This window comes from Macrobrachium nipponense, chromosome 13, assembly GCF_015104395.2.
Source record: "Macrobrachium nipponense isolate FS-2020 chromosome 13, ASM1510439v2, whole genome shotgun sequence".
Lineage (NCBI taxonomy): Eukaryota > Metazoa > Arthropoda > Malacostraca > Decapoda > Palaemonidae > Macrobrachium > Macrobrachium nipponense.
In genome coordinates this window covers 82002854-82025353 of record NC_087206.1, presented here as the reverse complement: position 1 = coordinate 82025353, position 22500 = coordinate 82002854, and the positions used below count along the sequence as shown (strand labels likewise).

The following is a 22500-nucleotide window of genomic DNA, read 5'->3' as shown; positions in this document are numbered from 1 at the left end:
TGGAACTGCCAGCCTGCCTGTCTGGTGTTCAGAAGTCTCGAACTCTCTACCCACCCATGTTTTCCTGGTCTTGGGACTATATACCTCCCTCCACGTAAATGATTTTGTATCTCCAGAGTTGAGTGCTGACTTAATACTATCAATGGATAAGAAGTTCATGAGTATCATTTCATTTTCTTTATATTTAAAAATAATTCTTAATATTTTACATGGTGTTGTATTATTTTCTTCCTTTTCATCTAATGAAACAATCATAATGATTTATTTTTCAAATGTCGCAAAATAAATATGGCAATTAGTTAAGAGAAAAGATTATGATTCTATCTAATTTCTAACTTCTTTTGGGTAAAAGAGACCAAGATAAATTTTTGCAAAGCTTCTGTCACCCTTTTTCGGAATGTTTTTCCCGTGCTGCTTTCCAGCAGCATAGCTCACATTCCAGGGCATCTGGCTGGAAGGAAGAGAGAGAGAGAGAGAGAGAGAGAGAGAGAGAGAGAGAAGAACAGGTTACATTCTTGGCTTCTCATCACATTTACTGTCTACTCTACCTCCAGTAAAATATGTCAAAAAGTAGCGCTAAGAGAGAGAGAGAGAGAGAGAGAGAGAGAGAGAGAGAGAGAGAGAGAGAGAGAGACATCGTAGCTTCTCATTATACTCATTCCGTAATCTACCTCAAGCAAAATAGGTCAAACGGCTGCACTAGAGAGAGAGAGAGAGAGAGAGAGCTCCAGCAAAATAGGTCAAACGGCTGCACTAGAGAGAGAGAGAGAGAGAGAGAGAGAGAGAGAGAGAGAGAGAGAGAGAGAGAGAGACTCCTCTGCCAACATTTAATTACCAATTTTTTTTCAACCACGAATAACGGACGACCTTTATTTGACCAGAAAACCGACCATTCAACACCGTATGCCTCACTCGTGGAACTGTCTACTAATTAACTCTGCCTTTAGCGCCATAGACTCAACGACCCCCTTTTTTCCCATAATCCTCCCCTGAATATACCTGAAACTCCGCGTTTATTAAAGCAAAAAAAAAAAAAAAAAAAAAAAAACCTAATAATTAAAAATACTTTCAAACCCGTTTTTATTTTTTTTCTAGAGATGAACATAAATAACTCTATTCAAAACTCAAGATTCTGTTTCGATTCAGCCCCGTCGTTCGTATGGAAGTTTCGGAATAATCGTTAATGGGCCCTTCTGCTTTAATACTACTGCTATTACTACTACTACTAGAGCTACTCTTACTACTGCTAATGCTCCTACTCCTACTACTGATGCTCTTGACGCTTCTGCTTCTGCTACTGCTTTCATAATGTTTTCTCTGCTCAAGGTATGGACTGATTTCACTAATTTAGGGGAGAACATTGATGTGGGTATTTGCGTGTCATATCTACATATTCTCCCACACTCTCTCTCTCTCTCTCTCTCTCTCTCTCGCTGGAAGATGAGTAAGCAGATAATGACAAGTTTTAATTTTTGTTCCATTTTTTTCTACAAATTAAACAAAAGTTATCAGAGGACGATTCAGTTTTGTCCAAATATCTCTCTCTCTCTCTCTCTCTCTCTCTCTCTCTCTCTCTCTCTCTCTCTCTCTGAAGGATGAGTAATTTAATAATATTCCAGAAATTAATCAAAATTTATTAGCAGACGGGTCACTTTTGTGCTAACGAGGGAAGAAATGTGGGGAGGGGTCTCTCTCTCTCTCTCTCTCTCTCTCTCTCTCTCTCTCTCTCTCTCTCTCTCTCTCTCTCTCAAAGTAAGAGATAAAATCAAGAAAACAAAAACTCTTTGATGGTTGTAATTATGAAATCTGTCTGCCAAAAATTTAAGTTAATGGTCCCCAGGCTTCCAGTTTCTGGGGTCTGGAATATTTGACACAAGGGTGAGCCATTCAACCCAGCCCTACACACCTTCCCCCTACCCCCAACCAAAAAGGTTCCTAGAGAAGATACACTCACAGCTCTCCAAAAATCTAATCACTGTCATTCATGAGTCGCCACTATGGTCAAATATATGTAAAGTCTTCAAATAACTTTTTGCGCAATCCTGCTAAATCTCTATAACAGGCAATCACAGACGCAACAAATGAAACTATTAATGTTGTATCCTTGGATAAATAAAATAACGATGACGATATAGTTGATAGATTGACAGAGATCTGATGCCCCTTCCACTATTCTCGCCAATTCTGTTTTTCCAAGCTGGTGTCCACTACCATACGCTCAATCAATACAAGGTTCAAAAGAAGCGCAGTATCTTAATGGCGTATGCCAAATTCCTCCAAGTTATTGCAACGCCAGGTTTAGCACAAAAAAAAAAAAAATCGATAGGTCGCCAACTGCTTGGAATTCGAATGTGAAGGCTTTCACTTGTGAAAAGTGTGTGTGTGTGTGTTACTGCTTACGAAATGAGCAGGTATATAAATATTCAGTGGTAAGCAGCAAATGGCATACCTTGTAGGCATACTTAATGCAAGAGTGCTCGAAAACGCCGACGTAAATGCAGATTAATACAGTTATCTATGTGTTTTTTTCCTTCAGGGGACATTTAAACATTGTTGTAGCTGGTGGCAGGCTTTGATATGTATAATCTGGTATGTGGACAATTTGGTGACCTCTAAACTTTACCTAGCAATACTAAGCAGGGTTCCATCGTGGCATCTTACAAAGGCATTTTTCATAAAATCTATTTGCATAGTAACCGCTTTCAGAACTTTTGTACCCGAGTTTTCAAGGTTAAGTATAACGAATAATTCAGAAGAATTCAAAATCGCCGTTTAGTTAATTTAAGAGCATCTTGAATAAACTGTAAATAGGCAAAATATGCGAGACATCTCCATTGGAGGAAAAGTAAAAACAGAATGGGTTTCCATCTCACTTCAGACTTATCAGAGAGCAAAAATGCATATGCCAATTTTAATGTGCCCTCCAACGATCCACATTTCATGCAGATTAACGAAAAACATACACAGAGAACTTCACTCCCTCGCAGCTTGGAATATTACTTTTTTCTAAAAGCAAATAACTGTCCATGGCACGCTGGCTGTACTGAGAAAGCATTGAGTTGTTAAGCATAGTTCTTTTTTTCAGAGAAGCAAAGACAATTAAGTGACTCTTTGGGGGGGGGTGTTGCCATCTGCAGGCAGTAACGAGGAACAAGACTTTGAGAAAGTCTGTGAACTGTCTTCGCTGACCAGACATCAATCTGCAGGTCGGAGTGGCTGTCCAATTTCAGTACTTTCACTGCAGCCACCACGAAACTAGTGACCTCTTTTACTGTACCGCCAACGCTTCAGACAAGTCTCGTAAAAATCGAGACGGAACTTTTTGTGCACAATCTTGCTAACTAACAAAAAACAGGCATTAATAAACCGAACCTGATCCATAACATCATTGTCAGAGGCTCTACCGACATATTATTAGTAAGTTAATAAAAAAGCAAACCTACATTTGTAAAACATTCATATCAAATGTATGCGAGTACATGCTTAATTAACCACTGGGCACGAAAACACGGATAGAAGTACGTCTATCTTATAAGGTCAAAAAAAGAAGAAGAAAGAAAAAATCAGAACTTGATGAGATACAAGCAAAATTAGTCGTTTCAATAACGTGTAGAGGTAATTTGCATATCAATAGCTTTTATATTGAAAAAACTAAAACTTTGGAAAACACCGTTCCTGATATTCTTGAGTGCGGGCTAAAAGGTCATAAAATTGTACATGATAGTATTTCATGTGGATTCAAGTACACGCTTCGTTCTAAATTGGGGGGTTTGGCGGCCGCACCAGGAGAGAGAGAGAGAGAGAGAGAGAGAGAGAGAGAGAGAGAGAGAGAGAGAGAGAGAGAGAGAATGATTAAATATTTGACTTCTCATATTTATTCTCTACTGTACCCACAGTAAATATTATTTAAAATATGTGGAATGACTGCAGGAGAGAGAGAGAGAGAGAGAGAGAGAGAGAGAGAGAGAGAGAGAGAGAGAGATTATATTTGTGGTATGTCATATGCATTCTCTACTATATGTCCAGTAAATATTATTTAAATAAGTGAAATGGGCACATCAGAAAGAGAGAGAGAGAGAGAGGGAGAGAGAGAGAAAGAGAGAGAGAATAAGGAAGGGATCATATTCATGGCTTCGCATTGTATTTGTTCTCTAGTCTACCTCTAGTAACATATGTCAAATGGCTGTATTATAAGAGAGAGAGAGAGAGAGAGAGAGAGAGAGAGAGAGACTTCTTATTACCATCGTTCAACTATACTCTGTTTTTTTTCATCTGTCCATCCGCCTGTGGTGTTTTTGTACGGTAACACTGCGTCCCGGGCTTTAGATAGTTACATTCAGCTTACATTCAACGATTATAATAATATCCTATTTCGAATATTAACGGTGTAATTCGCATACAGTAAATCTTAAAACACTTTTCAGTTGCAAATGTACACCCAGATATCCTTTTATTTACCTAAAACTTACACATAGCGTAACTATTTAAAGCCCGGGACGCAGTGTTACCATATAAAACACCACAGGCCGATGGACAGATGAAAAAAAAAGTATAGTCTCCCTCTAAACGAAATTGATGTCACTTGAAACTCCGTATAGGCCGCACCTCCCAATCTGAATCCCGTCCCCGTTTTTTTTTTTTTTTTTTTTTTTTTTTTTGTCCGGAATGACAGGAATCGCGTACCACCAAGAGGAGCTCTGACAACACCAAGGTCTAAGGAACACGTTCTGGATACCTTTACGAGAAGGCTAAAAAAGGCTGAGAGCGTTGCTCTGCAAAACGAAACCGTAATACTGGCGGGAAAATGATGGGGATGAGATTTCATCTCGGGGTATGGAAAGGATTGTACATGTCGTACATGTCGTAGCACAGCATCCTCAGCCCTCCTTGAGGACGTTCATTTGACTCGTACGTGACGGTGTAGGAGTCTTGTTCTTCGTATAGTAACCTAGACTCCTAACCAGATCTGGTATCATCCGTGTCACCATATTCTAGGCTGGCTGACATTTACGATTCCATGTCACCAAATTCTAGGCTGGCTGACATTTTGACATAAGAGGCCTCTCGGGGAGGTTACGAAATCGCAGTTATCAGAGTCACGTTTCAAATGTTGGAATTTAAATCTATTATACTGCCTTTCTGATAAGGCCACCGAAGTTGGTCACTCAATCGCATTTATCAGAGTGGTGTTTCATATGTTTTAGAAGTTAGTTGGGGGGAAAACTTTAAAGATAAAATAGAACTCGATCAAGCTACCTTGTTTTGAAAAGGCCGTTAAGTACAAACGCACCGATATGGACATAAGAAATAAAGTGGCCATTAAAGTAATTTGCCATCTGATTGGGTTACAGAATCTGGGTTGGCCTTCGATCCACTCCGATGGACACGTATGATAAAAAAAAAAAACAAAAAAAAACGAAAGTAAAAACACACACACGACGCAGATACACGTAGCAAGAACCTGTCGAACAAACACACATGACCAATTTCACAGTCACTTAGCAAACGCATTCTGCTAGCGAAAAAAAAAAACATATACGCACTCACAAAGGCAGACGGGATATCAAATGACAGGGACGATTTGCGCATGCCTGATCTCTTCTTTTTTCTTGTCCGGTCTTTTGCTATTGTTTCTCTATACGTTTTTTTTTTTATTTATTTTTTGTTGTTGTGATTAGGGGTAGCTCGTTTTGCGTCAGTGGTACCTGTCTAGATAATTTAGTGACTGACGAATTCTACTCTGTTGCACTTGAGAGGAGGCGACGGCAGATCCCATCATCCCAGGCAAATTAGCGGTTGGATCAAGTACGGTGTATGGAGAGAGAGAGAGAGAGAGAGAGAGAGAGAGAGAGAGAGAGATTCGTTTCTCTCTCTCTCTCTCTCTTTTCCGTAATCTCCAGTCTGGAATGTCAGTTACGCGACTCAAGCCATAAAGCTGATCAAGGTCCCATGAGTACATGTTTACAATAATAATAATAATAATAACAATAATAATAATAATAATAATAATAATAATACATTATGGATGTTACTACTGTTACTAAATAATAATACTACTTTATTGTTGATATTAGTTACTATAATAATAATAATAATAATAATAATAATAATAATAATAATAATAATAATAATAATATAGTTGTTACTAATGTACCTTACTTAATAATAATAATACATTATGGTTGATACTATTTAGTTACTATAATAATAATAATATATAATAATAATAATAATAATCGTTACTACTGTTATTGTCATTTGCAAACTAACTCCCCCAATAACCTTTACTATTGCAACGCCAGTTTGGTACAAGCAAATAACTCATCAATGGCGCCACGCTGGCTGCCCCCGACGACCTTTCCAGAAAAAGCATAAAACCCCCCTACCCCCTCCCCTCAACCAACCCCCCCCCACCATTTCCACACTCTTAAACCCCTAAAACCAGACCCCTTACCATTCCCCCTCCCCTCAAAACCCTTACCTACTATTCCCCCTTCCCTCACCCATTCCTTATCATTCCCCTCCCCTCAATACCTTTACGTACTATTCCCCCTACCCTCACTCCTTTCCTACCATTTCCCCCTACCCTCAGCCACCCCATACCAATCTTCCTACCTTCAAACCCCTCCTTACCAAACTCCCTCCCCTAAATCCCCACCCCCCCCTAACCCCCGTGGGAACATTTTCCCGGTAGCCTGGAGCGAGGCGCAGAAACCTATACTAGAAAGCCAGAAGCCATTATTAAAAACCATCGACCAGTTCCTGGTAAACCTTTCCCCCTTCCTTTATTTAGACGTCGGCGCGCGGGCGGCGGCGGGACGCCCGTGTAAGTGGATTTATTTTTATTTAGGCGGTTTGAAGGGGCTTCTTCTTCTTCTTCTTTTTCTTCTTCTTCCTCCTCCTCTTCTTCCGCTTCTTATTATTCTTATTTTGTGTCTTCTTATTTTTTTTGTCTTTTTATTCTTCTTCTTCTCGGCCTCTTCTACTTTTTCTTCTGCTCCGTCTTCTACTTCTTCTTCTTCTTCTTCTTTTTCCTCCTCTTCTTCCGCTTCTTATTATTCTTATTTTGTGTCTTTTATTTTTTTTGTCCTTTTTTTCTTCTTCTTCTCTGCCTCTTCTACTTTTTCTTCAGTTCCGTCTTCCACTTCTTCCTCTTCTTCTCTTATGCTCCGCCTACTACTACTTCTTCTTATGCTCCGTCTTCTACTTCTTCTTCTTATGCTCCGTCTTCTACTTCTTCTTCTTCTTATGCTCCGTCTTCTACTTCTTCTTCTTCTTATGCTCCGTCTTCTACTTCTTCTTCTTCTTATGCTCCGTCTTCTACTTATGGTCCGTCTTCTACCTCTTCTTCTCCTTCTACTTCTTGTTGTTCTTCTGCTTATGATCCGTCCTCTACCTCTTCTTCTTCTGCTCCGTTTTCTACCTCTTCTTCTTCTTCCTCTTCTTCAGCTCCGTCTTCTACTTCTACCTCTCCTTATTCTTCTTCTTCTTCTTCTTATGTTCTTCCCTTTGTTCTTCGGGGAGACCTTCTAAGTATTCCGTAGAGGCGGTCAGACACTACTATACTACCTTGCATTAAGTCGCTCTAGTTAGAAATGGGGAGGGGGAAGGGGAGGGGGAGGGGGAGACTGATTTGCTGAGTTGGCGGATTATGACTCTCTGCCTTTGTTTTCCCCTCCACCTCCCCCTCCCCCCATTCTTTCCTTCCCGAGAATTTTGGGGGATTTCTCGAGTTTTTCAATCACCCATTTTTTTAAGTGTTTAAAAATATGTCTTCACTTTTCATAGATTAGTTTTTCCAATTTATTTTTCGTTTTTGTTCAGTATTTTTTTTTTTTTAATATTTTGTCAGCCTTGAGGCAGTACACGAGGTTTTGCTCGTAGTAGTTAATAGATTTAAAGTTAATAGATTTAAAGTTAATAGATTTAAAATTAATAGATTTAAAGTTAATAGATTTAAAGTTGATAGATTTAAAGTTAATAGATTTAAAAACTAAAAAATCTAATCATATTCAGACTGAGAACAGTTTGGCTTATTTTATGGCGGTATTTACTATATGTGTGTATACGCACACACACACACCACACACACACACACACACACACACATATATATATATATATATATATATATTATATATATATATGTATGTGTGTGTATGCATGTGCGTATTTATGTATATATACATAATACATATGTATATTTCTCTAAGTTTTAATGATAAATATATGTTTATTAAAAAATTTAGGTATAACGGATAGAATTTACATTGCTTATGGTATATAATGAATGATTAACTTACAAATGTATTTTAATATGGTTTAATAACGTAATGCATAATTGTAGTCGACTATCTATTATGACATTTATTTCATTATCACTGTCATTTCTATTAACATCATCATCTTTATATCACATATAAATGCAGTCATTATAAATGTCATTATCAACATAATATATAACAGCTGTCATTATGTTCTTCACCATCAGTCATATCATTATAATCACTGTCCATACGTTCTTTCATTTCGGTTAAAATCATTGGCTTTGTATCACATACAACTGCAGTCATTATAGACTTCATAATCAACATACAACCGCAGTCATTATAATCTTCATCATCAGTAATATCATCATCACTATCGTTGCTATTCATCTGTTTTTTTCATTTCCGTTAAAAACATGATCTTTGTATCGTATACAAATGCAGTCATTATAAACGTCATGATCAACATAATATAGTATAACAACAGTCATTATAATCTTCATCATTTATCCGTCCTTTATTCTCTTGTTCATCAGTTATTCCGTTCAATAAAAGAACTTTTATAAAAAGTAGGTTTTCCAACGTAGCTGAAAAAAAAAAATAAGTGACCTCCTTTAAATTCAAATGGCCTTATTTGGAATGCAAGGTCCGCCCAGAGAATACTATTACCCGTCTAGTTTTTTTTTATTTTTATTTATTTTATTTTTTTCGAAACGCTTCAGTAATCTCAAAGTTTCCGCGTGGAGATTCAGACAGACTGTTTCATCTTTTTATACAGAAATATCGCCATTTTGGTTTATTCTTTTTTTAAAGTTAGATTTACTATTTATTTGACTTTACCGGTTCGGTGACGCGTGAGGCTTCTTTCTTTTTATATCTTTAAGGATTACTTCTTTATTTGAACCGACTTGTTGATAGTCTTATTGTGTTACGCATCTATTAATAGAATATATCAGTTATGATGGTAAATCTTTCAATGACGAAGCTGAAGAATATATATATATATATATGATATATATATATATATATATATATATATATATATATATATATATATACTATATATATATATATGTATGTGTGTATATATCCACTATATATATACGTATATATCATACGTATAGTATACATATTTGATTTATATCTACACATGCACATTTGTAGATTTTTCCACCCATAATAATAATAATAATAATAATAATATAATAATAATAATAATAATAATAATAATAATAATAATAATGGGAAAAACTCTCTATCGCAAGAGTATATATAATGTTCTAAGAGGTACACAACAATAAAAATTTTGCGATTTTTAAATTATACATGAATCGCAACATATTTTATTTTTTATTATTATTGTAGAAGACCTCTTAGAAAATAATAATAATGTCACGTGGATTCCCCCCCCCCACCCCCCCCCCCCCCCCCGCCAGGCACTGGACTGGAGTAATGGAGTGGGTGGAACCGAGTCAGGAGAATTTGCTCTCATGGAAGCAATTCCACTAACTGATAGAAAATTCACTTCCGGGTACTTCCCCTCGACTTCAATGGATAAGCGAGTTGGAGCGGGGCATGGGGTGGGGGACGGATGGGGGTGGGTGGTTCCCCCCCCCCTCTCTTATAATTTTCTCCGAATAATCCCGATTACCTTTGTAACCCGAGGAATTTACTGAGGGCAAAAGTATTAAATTAGTGTATTGGGCCGCTAATTTCATATTTAGATTTACTCTTTTACATTTATGAATATGTATTGAATATCATTAGTGATGGCAAATTATTTTTTTCTATTTAGGAATACGTATTGAATATTAATCGTTATGGGAAAGTAGTTTTTTTTTATTCTATTTTTATTTCTTATTTTTTTATTTTTAGGGATATGTATTGAATATCATTCGGGATGGGAAAGTAGTAGTTTTTTTTTTTTTTTTTTTTTTTTTTTTTTTTTTTAGGAATATGTATTGAATACATTCGGGATGGGGAGGTAGTTTTTTTTTTATTTATTTAGGAATACGTATTGAATATTAATTGTTATGAGAAAGTAGTTTTTTTATTTAGGAATACGTATTGAATATTAATCGTTATGGGAAAGTAGTTTTTTTTTTATTTAGGAATACATATTGAATATTAATCGTTATGGGAAAGTAGTTTTTAAATTTAGGAATACGTATTTAATATTAATCGTAATGGGAAAGTGTTTTTTTTTATTTAGGAATACGTATTTAATATTAATCGTAATGGGAAAGTGTTTTTTTTTATTTAGGAATACGTATTTAATATTAATCGTTATGGGAAAGTAGTTTTTTTTAATTTAAGAATGCGTATTTAATATTAATCGTTATGGGAAAGTGTTTTTTTTTTATTTAGAAATATGCATTGAATATTAATCATGATGGAAAAGTTGTTTTTTTTTATTTAGAAATACTTATTGAATGTCAATCGTGATGGGAAATTATTTTTTTTACTTAGAAATACGTATTGAATATCAATCGTGATGGAAAATTATTTTTGTATTTAGAAATACGTATTGAATGTTAATCGTTATGGTAAAGTAGTTTTTTTTTTAAATTTAGAAATGCGAATCTAATATTAATAGCGGCGGGAAACTAATTTTTATTTAGAAATACGAATCGAATATTAATAGTGACGGGAAATGAGTTTTTTTATTTTATTTAGAAATACGTATCGAATATTAATAGCGACTTGAAACTAGTTTTTATTTGGAAATACGTATCGAATATCAATAGTAACGGAAAACTAGTTTTTATTAAGAAATACGTATCGAGTATTAATAGCGACGGGAAACTAGTTTTTATTTGGAAATACGCATTGAATATTAATAGTGACAGGATTTTTTCTTTTTTTTGAAAGACGTATTAAATATTAATTGCGACGGGAAATTAATTTTTTTAAATTTAGAAATATGCACTGAATATCAAGCATGACGGGACATTAGTTTTTAATTAATTTATTAATACGTATCGAATATTAATTAGAACGGGAAATTAGTCTGAACTTATAAGTGGCTGATATGTAGAGCCCGTGAGAATACTTAATATTCAAAGAGCATTAGAGAAATAGTCATAGTGGTTAATATGATTAAGAGAGTAATAATAGAACGATTCATAGCGATTATCGTTACAGCTTATATTATTATTACTAACAGGCCCATGCTCAAAGCTATCAACCATAACATGACCTCGAGAGAAATATATGATTTAGGCCAAAGGCCGGACACTGGGACCTATGAGGTCATTCAGCGCTGAAACGGAAATGGAAAGCAAAAAAAAGATTTGAAAGGTGTAACAAGAGGCAAATCTCGCATCAGAATATGAACGGAGGTACAGTAAAAAGAATGAAAGTGGTTGTAACAGCTAGGGCTTTAAAGAAGGGACGCTGCAAGGAACCTTAATTATTGCCTATAGTGCACCGCGTGAGGTGCACTGACAGCATTACCCCCTATAGTAGATTCACATCAACCGTGCATCTGATGTCTAGGCCAGTCCCTTACGACGCTCCTGATTGGCTGTTAATAAGCCGATCAAAGGGCTGGAAACTCTCAGTCTCTCTCGAGAGAGTTCATATAGGCAGGATTTATGTTCCACTTCTCCTGAGGGATACTTTTGAAAGACGTATCCCTCAGGAGAGATGGAACATAGATCCTACCTATGTGAACTCTGGATAGAGACTGAGAGTTTCCAGCCCTGCGATTGGCTTATCAACAGCCAATCAGGAGCGTCGTAAGGGACTGGCCTAGACATCAAAAGGACGGTTGAAGTGAATCTACTATAGTAATAAATAGTCATTAATATTATTTAAAGAGCGTTGGATACTGAAAGCGTCTATTATTAAACCCCGCAGGTTTTATTGCAAACACGCAAAGGCGCACAACCATAAAAAAAACATGACCTTGAGCGATGAGACGCCACATTTAGGAACCCGAAAAAACTGATAGAAAATAAACTAAAACTCTATAAAGTCAGCGGCATAAAATTCAAGGAAATCCGGCCTCTCACACTTGAACGATTTACCATTGAATAATGAGGAATATTTTAAGTGTTCAGGAATATTTTCAACGTTTAGGAATAATTGAAATGTTTGGGAATAATTGAAATTTAGGAATATTTAAAATATTTAGGAATATTTAAAATGTTTGGGAATAATTGAAAGGTTTAGGTATATTTCAAATATATGGGAATATTTAAAATGTTTGGGAATATTTTCTATGTTTAGGGACATTTAAAATGTTTAGTAATATTTCACATATGTAGGAATATTTCAAAGGTTTTCAACGTTTAGGAACATTCGAAATGTCAAGGAATGTTTACAAGGTTTTGGAATATTTTTCAATGCTTAGGGATATTTTCAATGTTTAGGAAAATTTTCAATGCTTAGGAATTTTTCAAATGTTTTGGAACATTCTCAACGTTTATGAACATTGAAATGCTAAGGAATGTTTTAAAAGATTTAGGAATATTTTAAATAGCTAGGAATATTTTCAACGTTCAGGAATAACCTCAATGTTTGAGAATATTTCAAGAGATCGCAGATTCAAATAAGCAAACTCGATTTGGCTTCATGCATATTCAATATCGGGGAAGATCTCCCAGCCATTCGCTTACTTAGATACTTACACACTTAAGTCGTAGAAGACTTCAAGTACTAAATATTTAATGAGAGGTAAATGCCAGATTTACGTATTACGCAAGAATTCGATTTCACTCTTACGATGAGGAATACTTATAAAGGAGTGTTTTGTATGTATGTAGCATGTATGTATGTGCATTATATATATATTGATTATATAGTATATATTAAGATATATATATATATATTATTATATATATACATATGTGTGTGTATATATTATATACATACATTTGTGTGTGTTTACTTTTGCGCAAAATAATCTCACGATAATATATTATAATTTAAGCATGAAACTCAATGGCTTTCTTTGAATATATATATATATATATATATATATATATATATATATATATATATATATATATATATAAACAACGACTCTCTTTCAAAGGTGACAGACTCGGCTGTTTATGACCATAAGCAAAATATGAAAATTGGATAATGTTGAATACATCAGTAATCGCAATTAAAACGAAAATAACGAAAAGACAAGATAAAAAAAAACGAATATCTTCGTTCATAACCATACCTCCGCCCTGTCCGTAAAAACTTTTTTTTTTTTTTTTTTTTTTTTTTTTTTGTCAGTCTATCATCCTGCCAGTCTGTCAGTCACTTCTCTTGATGGATAACTATTTTACAGTTGACCACCCCCAACCCCACCCCAATACCCCTCCACCCCAATACCCACCCACCCCCCACCAGTATCCCTTAACGAAATCGATAACAATTTATAAAGTGACCGCTGCTCTATTCCAGGTCAAGTTTACTGTTGCGATGGCCTAATTTCATTTGCCTCTGTCCCTTGTTTTTACGTAAGGGTACACTATTTCATAATAAATATGTTTATGCATGTATGTATGTATATTTTACACACACACACACACACACACATATATATACATAAATATGTGGGTGTATTATATATATACACTGGAATTTATTACAGCTCCTACTTCTTCCGGAAACATAAACAAATAAATAAATAAATAAACAAGCAAATGCAAATATTCTACTAGTTACCAGTAACCTTAAGTCCCAAGAAAAGTTTACCCTTCGTCCTTCTTTAGAATTGGTGACTCACAAACACACCTTAATTAACTGTCCTCTGATATCAGAAGGTTTCATCGAGACAGTGTCAAAGAATTTCGGTTGATTTAATTTATATTCGAACGCTTGAAAATTATATTCTACGCCGACATTTTCCCGGGATTTCATTCGTCGATGCAAATTTGCAAATTCTTAGTTCATTCGTACCGTAAGGGATTTGCAACTGGTCATACGACGAGAAATCGAAATAATTTTATATTTAAATTTAAAAGCCTCTTGGCCAAGCGCTGGAACCTATGAGGTCATCAGAGACGAAACGTAAATGGACAGGGAAAAAAAAACGTTCGAAAGGTGTAACAGGAGGAAAATCTCGCAGCTGCACTAAGAATCAAACGTCAGGAAAGGATGGAAAGTAAAAAAAGAGAATATCAACGGAGGTACAGTAAAATGAATAATAGGGGTTGCAGCTAGGGGCTTAAGGAAGGGTCACTAACCCTAAGGATTTCTGGTTCGTTAATAACGCTTGCCAACCATTTCATCATGGAATTTTTATTATGAGGCAAATCGTGCAGACTTAACGAAAGATATTGATTCGAACTTACTGATTCTCGACACATTTCCACTTTGTCGCAAATTGATCAAGAGCTGATCATGTAATGGACTGACCTATCGTAGAAATACTTTAGAAGAGATCTAACGAAGAACGCTGGATTACGTTGGGAAATTTAACGTAACCAAAGACCTAAAGACTAAGAATAACGAATAACGTTTCGTAAACTTTTTCACACATTTACGTAATCAATTCATATTATATGAAATCTCATACACAATGCTGACACTCTCCTGGTTAATCAGGCTTGACTAAATATCGAAGAGCGCCTCAAAATATTTACGTAATCAATTTACACAATATAAAATCTCATACATAATGCTGACACTCTTGGCAAACCAGGATTTTCACAGATCAGTACAATATAATGCTGTCGTTTCTCTTCACACGAATCACGCATCAACCCAAACATTCGTGAGTAATCCTGAAGGAGCAAACACGAATAAACGTAGGAATTGTTTCCACGTAATCCTAAGAGGAGAGAGAGAGAGAGAGAGAGAGAGAGAGAGAGAGAGAGAGAGAGAGAGAGAGAGAGATTGAATGATAAAAAAGGAGACTGGAGGAATGGCGTTTCCGCCCTGGCCCCTCTTGTACTAGGTAAAGAATTCCCTAGCGAGAAATTGTCGCATTTTCTGCATCAGTACATCTTCTCCCGACAGCAAGAGAGAGAGAGAGAGAGAGAGAGAGAGAGAGAGAGAGAAGAAGAAGAAGAAGAAGAAGAAGAAGAAGAAGAAGAAGAGAGAGAGAGAGAGAGAGAGAGAGAGAGAGAGAGAGAGAGAGAAAGAAGAAGAAGAAGAAGAAGAGGAGAGAGAGAGAGAGAGAGAGAGAGAGAGAGAGAGACGAAGAAGAAGAAGAAGAAGAGAAGAGAGAGAGAGAGAGAGAGAGAGAGAGAGAGAGAGATTTTGAAGATGGGAGAATGAAAGAAATACAGAGATTTTAAAGAAGAGAGAGAGAGAGAGAGAGAGAGAGAGAGAGAGAGAGAGAGAGAGAGAGAGAGAGAGAGAATTTTGAAGATGAGAGAATGAAAGAGAGAGAGAGAGATTTTGAAGATGAGAGAATGAAAGAAATACAGATGTTAAAAGAGAGAGAGAGAGAGAGAGAGAGCGGTCACGCATGATGCAGTACTGGATGTTCTCTGGTATTGCGACCGTGTCTGGGATAATACAGAACACGGGCAGAGAGAGAGAGAGAGAGAGAGAGAGAGAGAGAGAGAGAGAGCTCCTTCACTTAGTGGCATGTGTATGTTTTTGCATGCTTGTTGGCTTACTGTCAACAGCCCGGGCTCTCACAACGCAGTGTGAATGCTTGTTTGCGTTTGTGTGTTTGTGTGTATGCTTGTGCGTGGGACTGTGTTCGTATCTGAAGTAAACCTAGATGTCGATATGCGTATGTGTGGATAAACATGTATGTTTATTTGTGGATGTATGTTATATGTCTGTAATGTGACTGGATATATTTATAAAAAGGTCTCTCTCTCTCTCTCTCTCTCTCTCTCTCTCTCTCTCTCTCTCTATATATATATATATATATATATATATATATATATATATATATATAATATATATATATATATATATATAATATATACATATAGTGTATACACACACACACACACACACACACACACACATTTCTAAAAGAAGGGAGGACATACATCCACGAAAAGGCGCACTTCTATGAACAAACTTTCCAAATTCAAAGTCGAATAAAAAAAAATAAAATTCAAAGCTGAATAAAAAGAAAGCATCACCAAATAGATAAACACTAGAAGAAAAACTATAAATTGATTCCAGGACGTAAATCATCACAGCGTAATGATTCCCGGGAAGTACTTCATCAGTAAAAATGCATAATTTTTATTAAATTATAAAACTCAAATATATATATATATATATATATATATATAATATATATACTATAGTATATATTAATATATACGTGTATATATATATTTATAAATATATATATATATATATATAATATATATATATATATATACCTAAATATATTCACGAATCACTGAACCAGAACTACGTACAAAAAGTTGTAGCTGCTGAATAATGATACTAGAAGTAATCAAATCAGTTGGAAAGATTTTAATTTCGTAAAGATATTGGAAAAAATGTTTATTTTGAAACAATTAACACGCCTCCAATCGAGAAAAGGAGGATGAGGAGGAGGAGGAGAAATAAAGAGATGCAGAATCAGAAGACAGACAAATAGCGTAGCGTCAGCAACACCGCAGCGCTGCTGCCATCTAGGGATTGGTAAAAGAAACTCCTCCGACGGACGCAAGATGTAATTTTCCCATACAAGTATACCTATTGACTCTACTTAGCTCCAAGTGATGACAAGAACGGTGTAACTGGATCTTATAAAAAAAAAGAAGTAGATTTTAGGATTGGAGCGGAATTGGACAGCAGATTAGAGGTTTCTCTGTCGTGTACGTGTAATTACAGTGAGACATATGCTATACATCGGTACAAAGAGGGTGACAAAGTGAACGACACGGACGCGCGCGCACGTACATACTCATAACTCTCTCTCCTCTCATCAACACACACAACACCACACACACACACACACACACACACACCACACACACACACAATACACCACACATATATATTATATATATATATATATATATAGAATACATATATATATGTGTGTGTGTTTGCGTATGTATATATTCATATATATATATATATATATATATATATATATATACGTATATAGTAATATACGCACACACATATATATATATATATATATATATATATATATATATATATATATATATATATATATATATTATAACGCACCACGCATGCGCAGAATATTCGCAAATGGAAAGGGATGTGGCGGGGCTATAGTCTGCTTTTCTTTAAAGGGCGATATGATTGTAACCAGTTGTGAGTAATGGGTATGATAGTCCGCCAAAGGCGGTTTCCTTCTAAGAAGAGAATTATCGTCAGTGAAAAAAATAATAGTAATAAAAAAAAAATTTGGGAAGGTGTTTTTATAAACAGTACTAAGTGATACCATAACCATATGACAAAAAATGCATTAATAATTTAATAAAGATGTTACATGACAGAAATATAATTATTAAATCTTGTGTTAATAAGAAAAGGATGAATTTGGTTTTAGTATTAAATGTTTTATTATCAGCTTTATAAGGTTATGAAGTGAATACTAAAAAAAAGCAAAACCGACTTTATTAATAAATTCGAAGAATATAAAAAAACATGATATATCATAATTATAACTGAATGAAGACTTTACAGTGTTCATAAAGTGAACAGCAAAGTATGAACAGTAATGGTAAAATTTATCAATCAATTTATGCCATAAAATCCGCTAGCTCGACATTCACTTTAATATGGATCAACAACTAACATCAAAGTCATAGAAAATGAAGATTATGAACTGTCATTGCTATTGATTGATTTTCATATATCGACAAATATCAATAACAGCGATAAACATTATCGGACTGATAACTGAATACAATTATAACAACAAATTTAACAGCAATGCGCAAACAGCATTAATAATAGGTATTATTACATTTGGAATTGAAGGATGAGATGAGTATAATCGAAAAAAAAACTATTTTGACTTTTGAAATTAAACAATAAAACTAATGACAGATAAGGAATAATGGATGAAACACGAAATACACAGAAAGGAAGCAAAACTAAGGCAATGTTAGAAGTAAATGGAAAAAAATATTAACTATAATAATTCTGATTATTATAATCACAATGCCAAAGAAGTGCCGGTGTTATCAATTGTAAAATCGATATGCATAAAGCCAAAAAAAAGGAAAAAAAAACTAACGGCAATATATTAATCATAATAATGATAATCATTATCATATTCGCAATAAGAAGGATGTGCCAGTGTTATCACTTGCAAAATCGAGATGCAAAAAAAAAAAAAAAAATTAAATTAAAAACAGTCCCTGACAGACGCAACTGAATAATGGAGGGGAAAGAGCACAATTGAATATAAGAGCGAACAATGAGACAAGAATAATTGAAAACAATATGTATTGCAACGCTTGATTTAAAATTAAACGTTGCTAATGATCCTAGTTAATTGCCCTAGGGGCTGACAGCTAATTTGAAAAGACCTTTAATTAGGGAGCAATATCTGGTAATGATATACCATCAACAGTAATTAAATTAATTCGTTAACTATCAGTAACTCGCACCATTACCCTTTTTTTTTAATTACGAACAATTATCATGGAATATAAAGTTGTTTCCTTGCTAATGTCGATGGCGGCTGATGTAATAATTGTCGCTGTTTGGCTTTTAAATGTTATTATGGACAGACAGAATAATAACGTTTCAGTGAGGCTAATAGTAAACTACAGGCAGACGATATTCATTATCATAATCATAAAATATCAATTGAGCCCAAACCCCCACCCCCCCCCAAAAAAAAATGCTGGTAAATGTTATTCATTATCACAATTAAAATATCAATTGAGACCGGCCCAAAATTTCTGGTAGATATTATTCATTATCATGATTAAAATATCAATTGAAGCACCCCGCCCAAATTGCTGGTAATTAAAATATCAATGATGCACTCCCAAAAATTGCTGGTAGATATTATTCATTATCATAATCAAAATATCAATTGAGGTCTAAAAATTGCTGGTAGATATTATTCATTATCATAATCAAAATATCAATTGAGGTCCAAAAATTGCTGGTAGATATTATTCATTATCATAATCAAAATATCAATTGAGGTCCAAAAATTGCTGGTAGATATTATTCATTATCATAATTAAAATATTAATTGAGGCCCCCCCAATAAAACTGCTGGTAGATATTATTCATCACAATTAAAATATCAATTGAGGGCCCCAAATATTTTCTGGTAGACGATATTCATTATTATAATAAAAATATCAACTGAGGCCTAAAATAATTGCTGGTAGATATTATTCAATGTCATAATTAAACTATCAACTGAGTCCCCCCAAAATTGCTGGTAGATATTATTCATTATCATAATTAAAATATCAATTGAGAACCCTTAAAAATTGCTGTTAGATATTATTCATTATCAAAATTAAAATATTAATTGAGGGTCCCCCAAAAATTGCTGGTAGATATTTTTTCATTATCATCATTAAAATATCCAATGAGGCCAAAAAAATGCTAGTAGACGATATTCATTACCATAATTAAAATATAAACTGAGGCCTAAAAAAATTGCTGGTAGATATTATTCATTATCACAGTTAAAATATCAATGGAAGCTCCCCCCCCCCCCCGCAATTAATTGTTGGTAGTTATTGTTCGTTTTCATCATTAAAATATCAATAAAATTCAGAAAAACAATTTCTGTGCAGATTAACAGAAATAATGTAAGCGTCTGTTCAAGTTAATCAAGTATGTTTGGTAATCTCCACAACGCCCTCTTTAACTGCTCCATTTCTTCACACTTTTTGGGGAAGTTTGTCACCGCAAAGCCTGAGATCCATATGAGGAAGCAATATGAAGACATTCTGGCGTCCGCAGCACGATTCGAACTCGCACCCGGTATATCAGAACGGTATATAATTCATTTCTCAATTTGCGTTTCAGACTTTGCTGTGACATGCGTATCCAAAAAGAAAAAGAAAGTATGAATGGATCGAAATGTTAAGGTGGCATTTCGGTTATTACAATAACACAATCAGTACTTTTTTAATACTTTTTTTTAAATCTACTTATTAATTAATGTTTTATTTTTTGATAAGCTGGATCACTTCTTTCTGTATTTCACTTTACTTCCTCGTCATTCTTCTGAATAATAATAATAATAATAATAATAATAATAATAATAATAATAATAATAATAATAATAATAATAATAATAATAATAATAAAGTCAGATTTCTTTGGTTACCAAGGACGAGAACAAATTCAGGAAGGCAGATTAACATATTTGATTAACCAACGCTATATATAATTCACCAGACCACTTATCAAGGTATTGTAAATGATGCTGTCCTTGATGTTTAAACCAGCGTGGATCCAGTGTTCTCTGAATTTAGGTTTGATTGTCTGGGAAGACTGAGTCGGACGAATTGTGATCAGGATTATCACCTGTTCGGATGGCTCGTCTTCACAAAAACTTCTTCAGGATTTTATGGAACTTTCTTTAGGATTTACCAAACTTGCCGCAGGATTTAATGAAGCCTTCTTCAGATTATATGACTTTCTTCAGGATTTATGAAACTTTCTTCAGGATTTTACAAAACGTTCCGCACGATTCTATGAAACTTTCTTTAGGATTTTACCAAACTTTCTGCAGGATTCTACGAAACTTTCTTTAGGATTTACAAAACTTTCTTCTGAATATTATGACAATTTTTTTCAGGATTTCATGAAACTTTCCGCAGGATTCTATGAATCTTTCTATAGGATTTACCAAACTTTCTTCACGATGTTATGAAACTTTCTTTATGATTTACCAAACTTTCTTCAGGATTTATGAAACTTTCTTCGGGATGTTATATATGAAACTTTCTTCAGGACGTTATGTACGAAACTTTCTTCCGGATTTTATGTTACTTTCTGCAAGATTTATGAAAATATCTTCAGGATTTTATGAAACTTTCTTTAGGATTTATGAAACTTTCTTCAGAATTTAAGAAACTTTCTTTAGGATTGTATGAAACTCTTTGCAGGTGTCTATGAATTTTTCTTTAGGATTTACGAAACTTTTCTCAGGATTTTATGAAACTTTCTACCGGATTTTATGAAACTTTCTTCAGGCTTCTCTGAAAGCTTCTTCAGGATTTATGAAACTTTCTTTACGATCTACTAAACTTTCTTCGGGATATGAAACTTACTTTAGGATTTACCAAACTTTCTTCAGGATTCTATAAAACCTTCTATAGGATTTACCAAACTTTCTTCAGGATTTTATAAAACTTTCTTTAGGATTTACCAAACTTTCTTCAGGATCCTAAAAATCTTTCTATAGGATTTACCAAACTTCCTTCAGGATTCTAAAAAACTTTCTATAGGGTTTACCAAACTTTCTATAGGATTTACCAAGCTTTCTTCAGGATCCTATAAAACTTTCTTTAGGATTTACCAAACTTTCTTCAGGATTCTATAAAGCTTTCTTTAGGATTTACCCAACTTTCTTCAGGAGTCTATAAAACTTTCTTTAGGATTTACCAAACTCTCTTCAGGATATGAAACTTTCTTTAGGATCTACCAAACTTTCTTCAGGATCTTATAAAACTTTCTTTAGGGTTTACCAAACTTTCTACAGGATTCTTTGAAACTTTCTTTGGGATCTATCAAACTTTCTTCACGATGTTATGAAATGTCTGCATAGAATTTTACAAAACCTTCTTCCGGATTTTATTAAAAAATATAACCTCGGGATTTTATGCAACTTTCCATAACATGCAAAAAAAAAAAAAAAAAAAAAAAACGGTCACTGAAGCGTTCACCGGAAAACTTTTCAGGGACCCATCGAATAACCCTACTCGGTGATTGCCAGGTAATTTACCTACCTTGAGCTGCCTCCACTGATCCCTATCTACACAGGAAGTGACCTTCGGTGAACGTCACGAACCCTTTCTAATATCATCAGCCGTTTTTGCGGAAGACGTCGGAGAAATGAAAATATGTAAATGGGATATCATCGGTTATATATATATATATATATATATATATATATATATATATATATATATATATATATATATATATCACACATATCCACAGGTGAAAAAACATTAGACAGGATGTAGGTCCTACACCCTGTCTATTATTTGTCACCTATGGATATGTGTGATAAACGAATCACGTGCTAAAGTGATTATAATCTCATATATATATATATATATATATATATATATATATATATATAGATATATATATATATATATAT

General features: G+C 34.4%; 2 protein-coding genes across 3 annotated transcripts in view; both read left to right on the top strand.

The window, feature by feature from the left end:
* Window positions 1–7544, top strand: part of LOC135225377 (uncharacterized) — an 18029-nt gene extending 10485 nt beyond the window's left edge. Inside the window, exons 2-5 of the mRNA XM_064264709.1 lie at window positions 1–94; window positions 1147–1326; window positions 1841–1878; window positions 7133–7544. The exon at window positions 1–94 is cut by the window's left edge and continues 5 nt beyond it. Of these exons, the coding sequence (XP_064120779.1) occupies window positions 1–94; window positions 1147–1326; window positions 1841–1878; window positions 7133–7544 (724 nt within the window). The remainder of the gene's footprint in view (window positions 95–1146; window positions 1327–1840; window positions 1879–7132) is intronic.
* LOC135225893 (ligand of Numb protein X 2-like) overlaps window positions 1–22500 on the top strand; it is a 66192-nt gene that overhangs the window by 26361 nt on the left and 17331 nt on the right. The window lies entirely within an intron of this gene.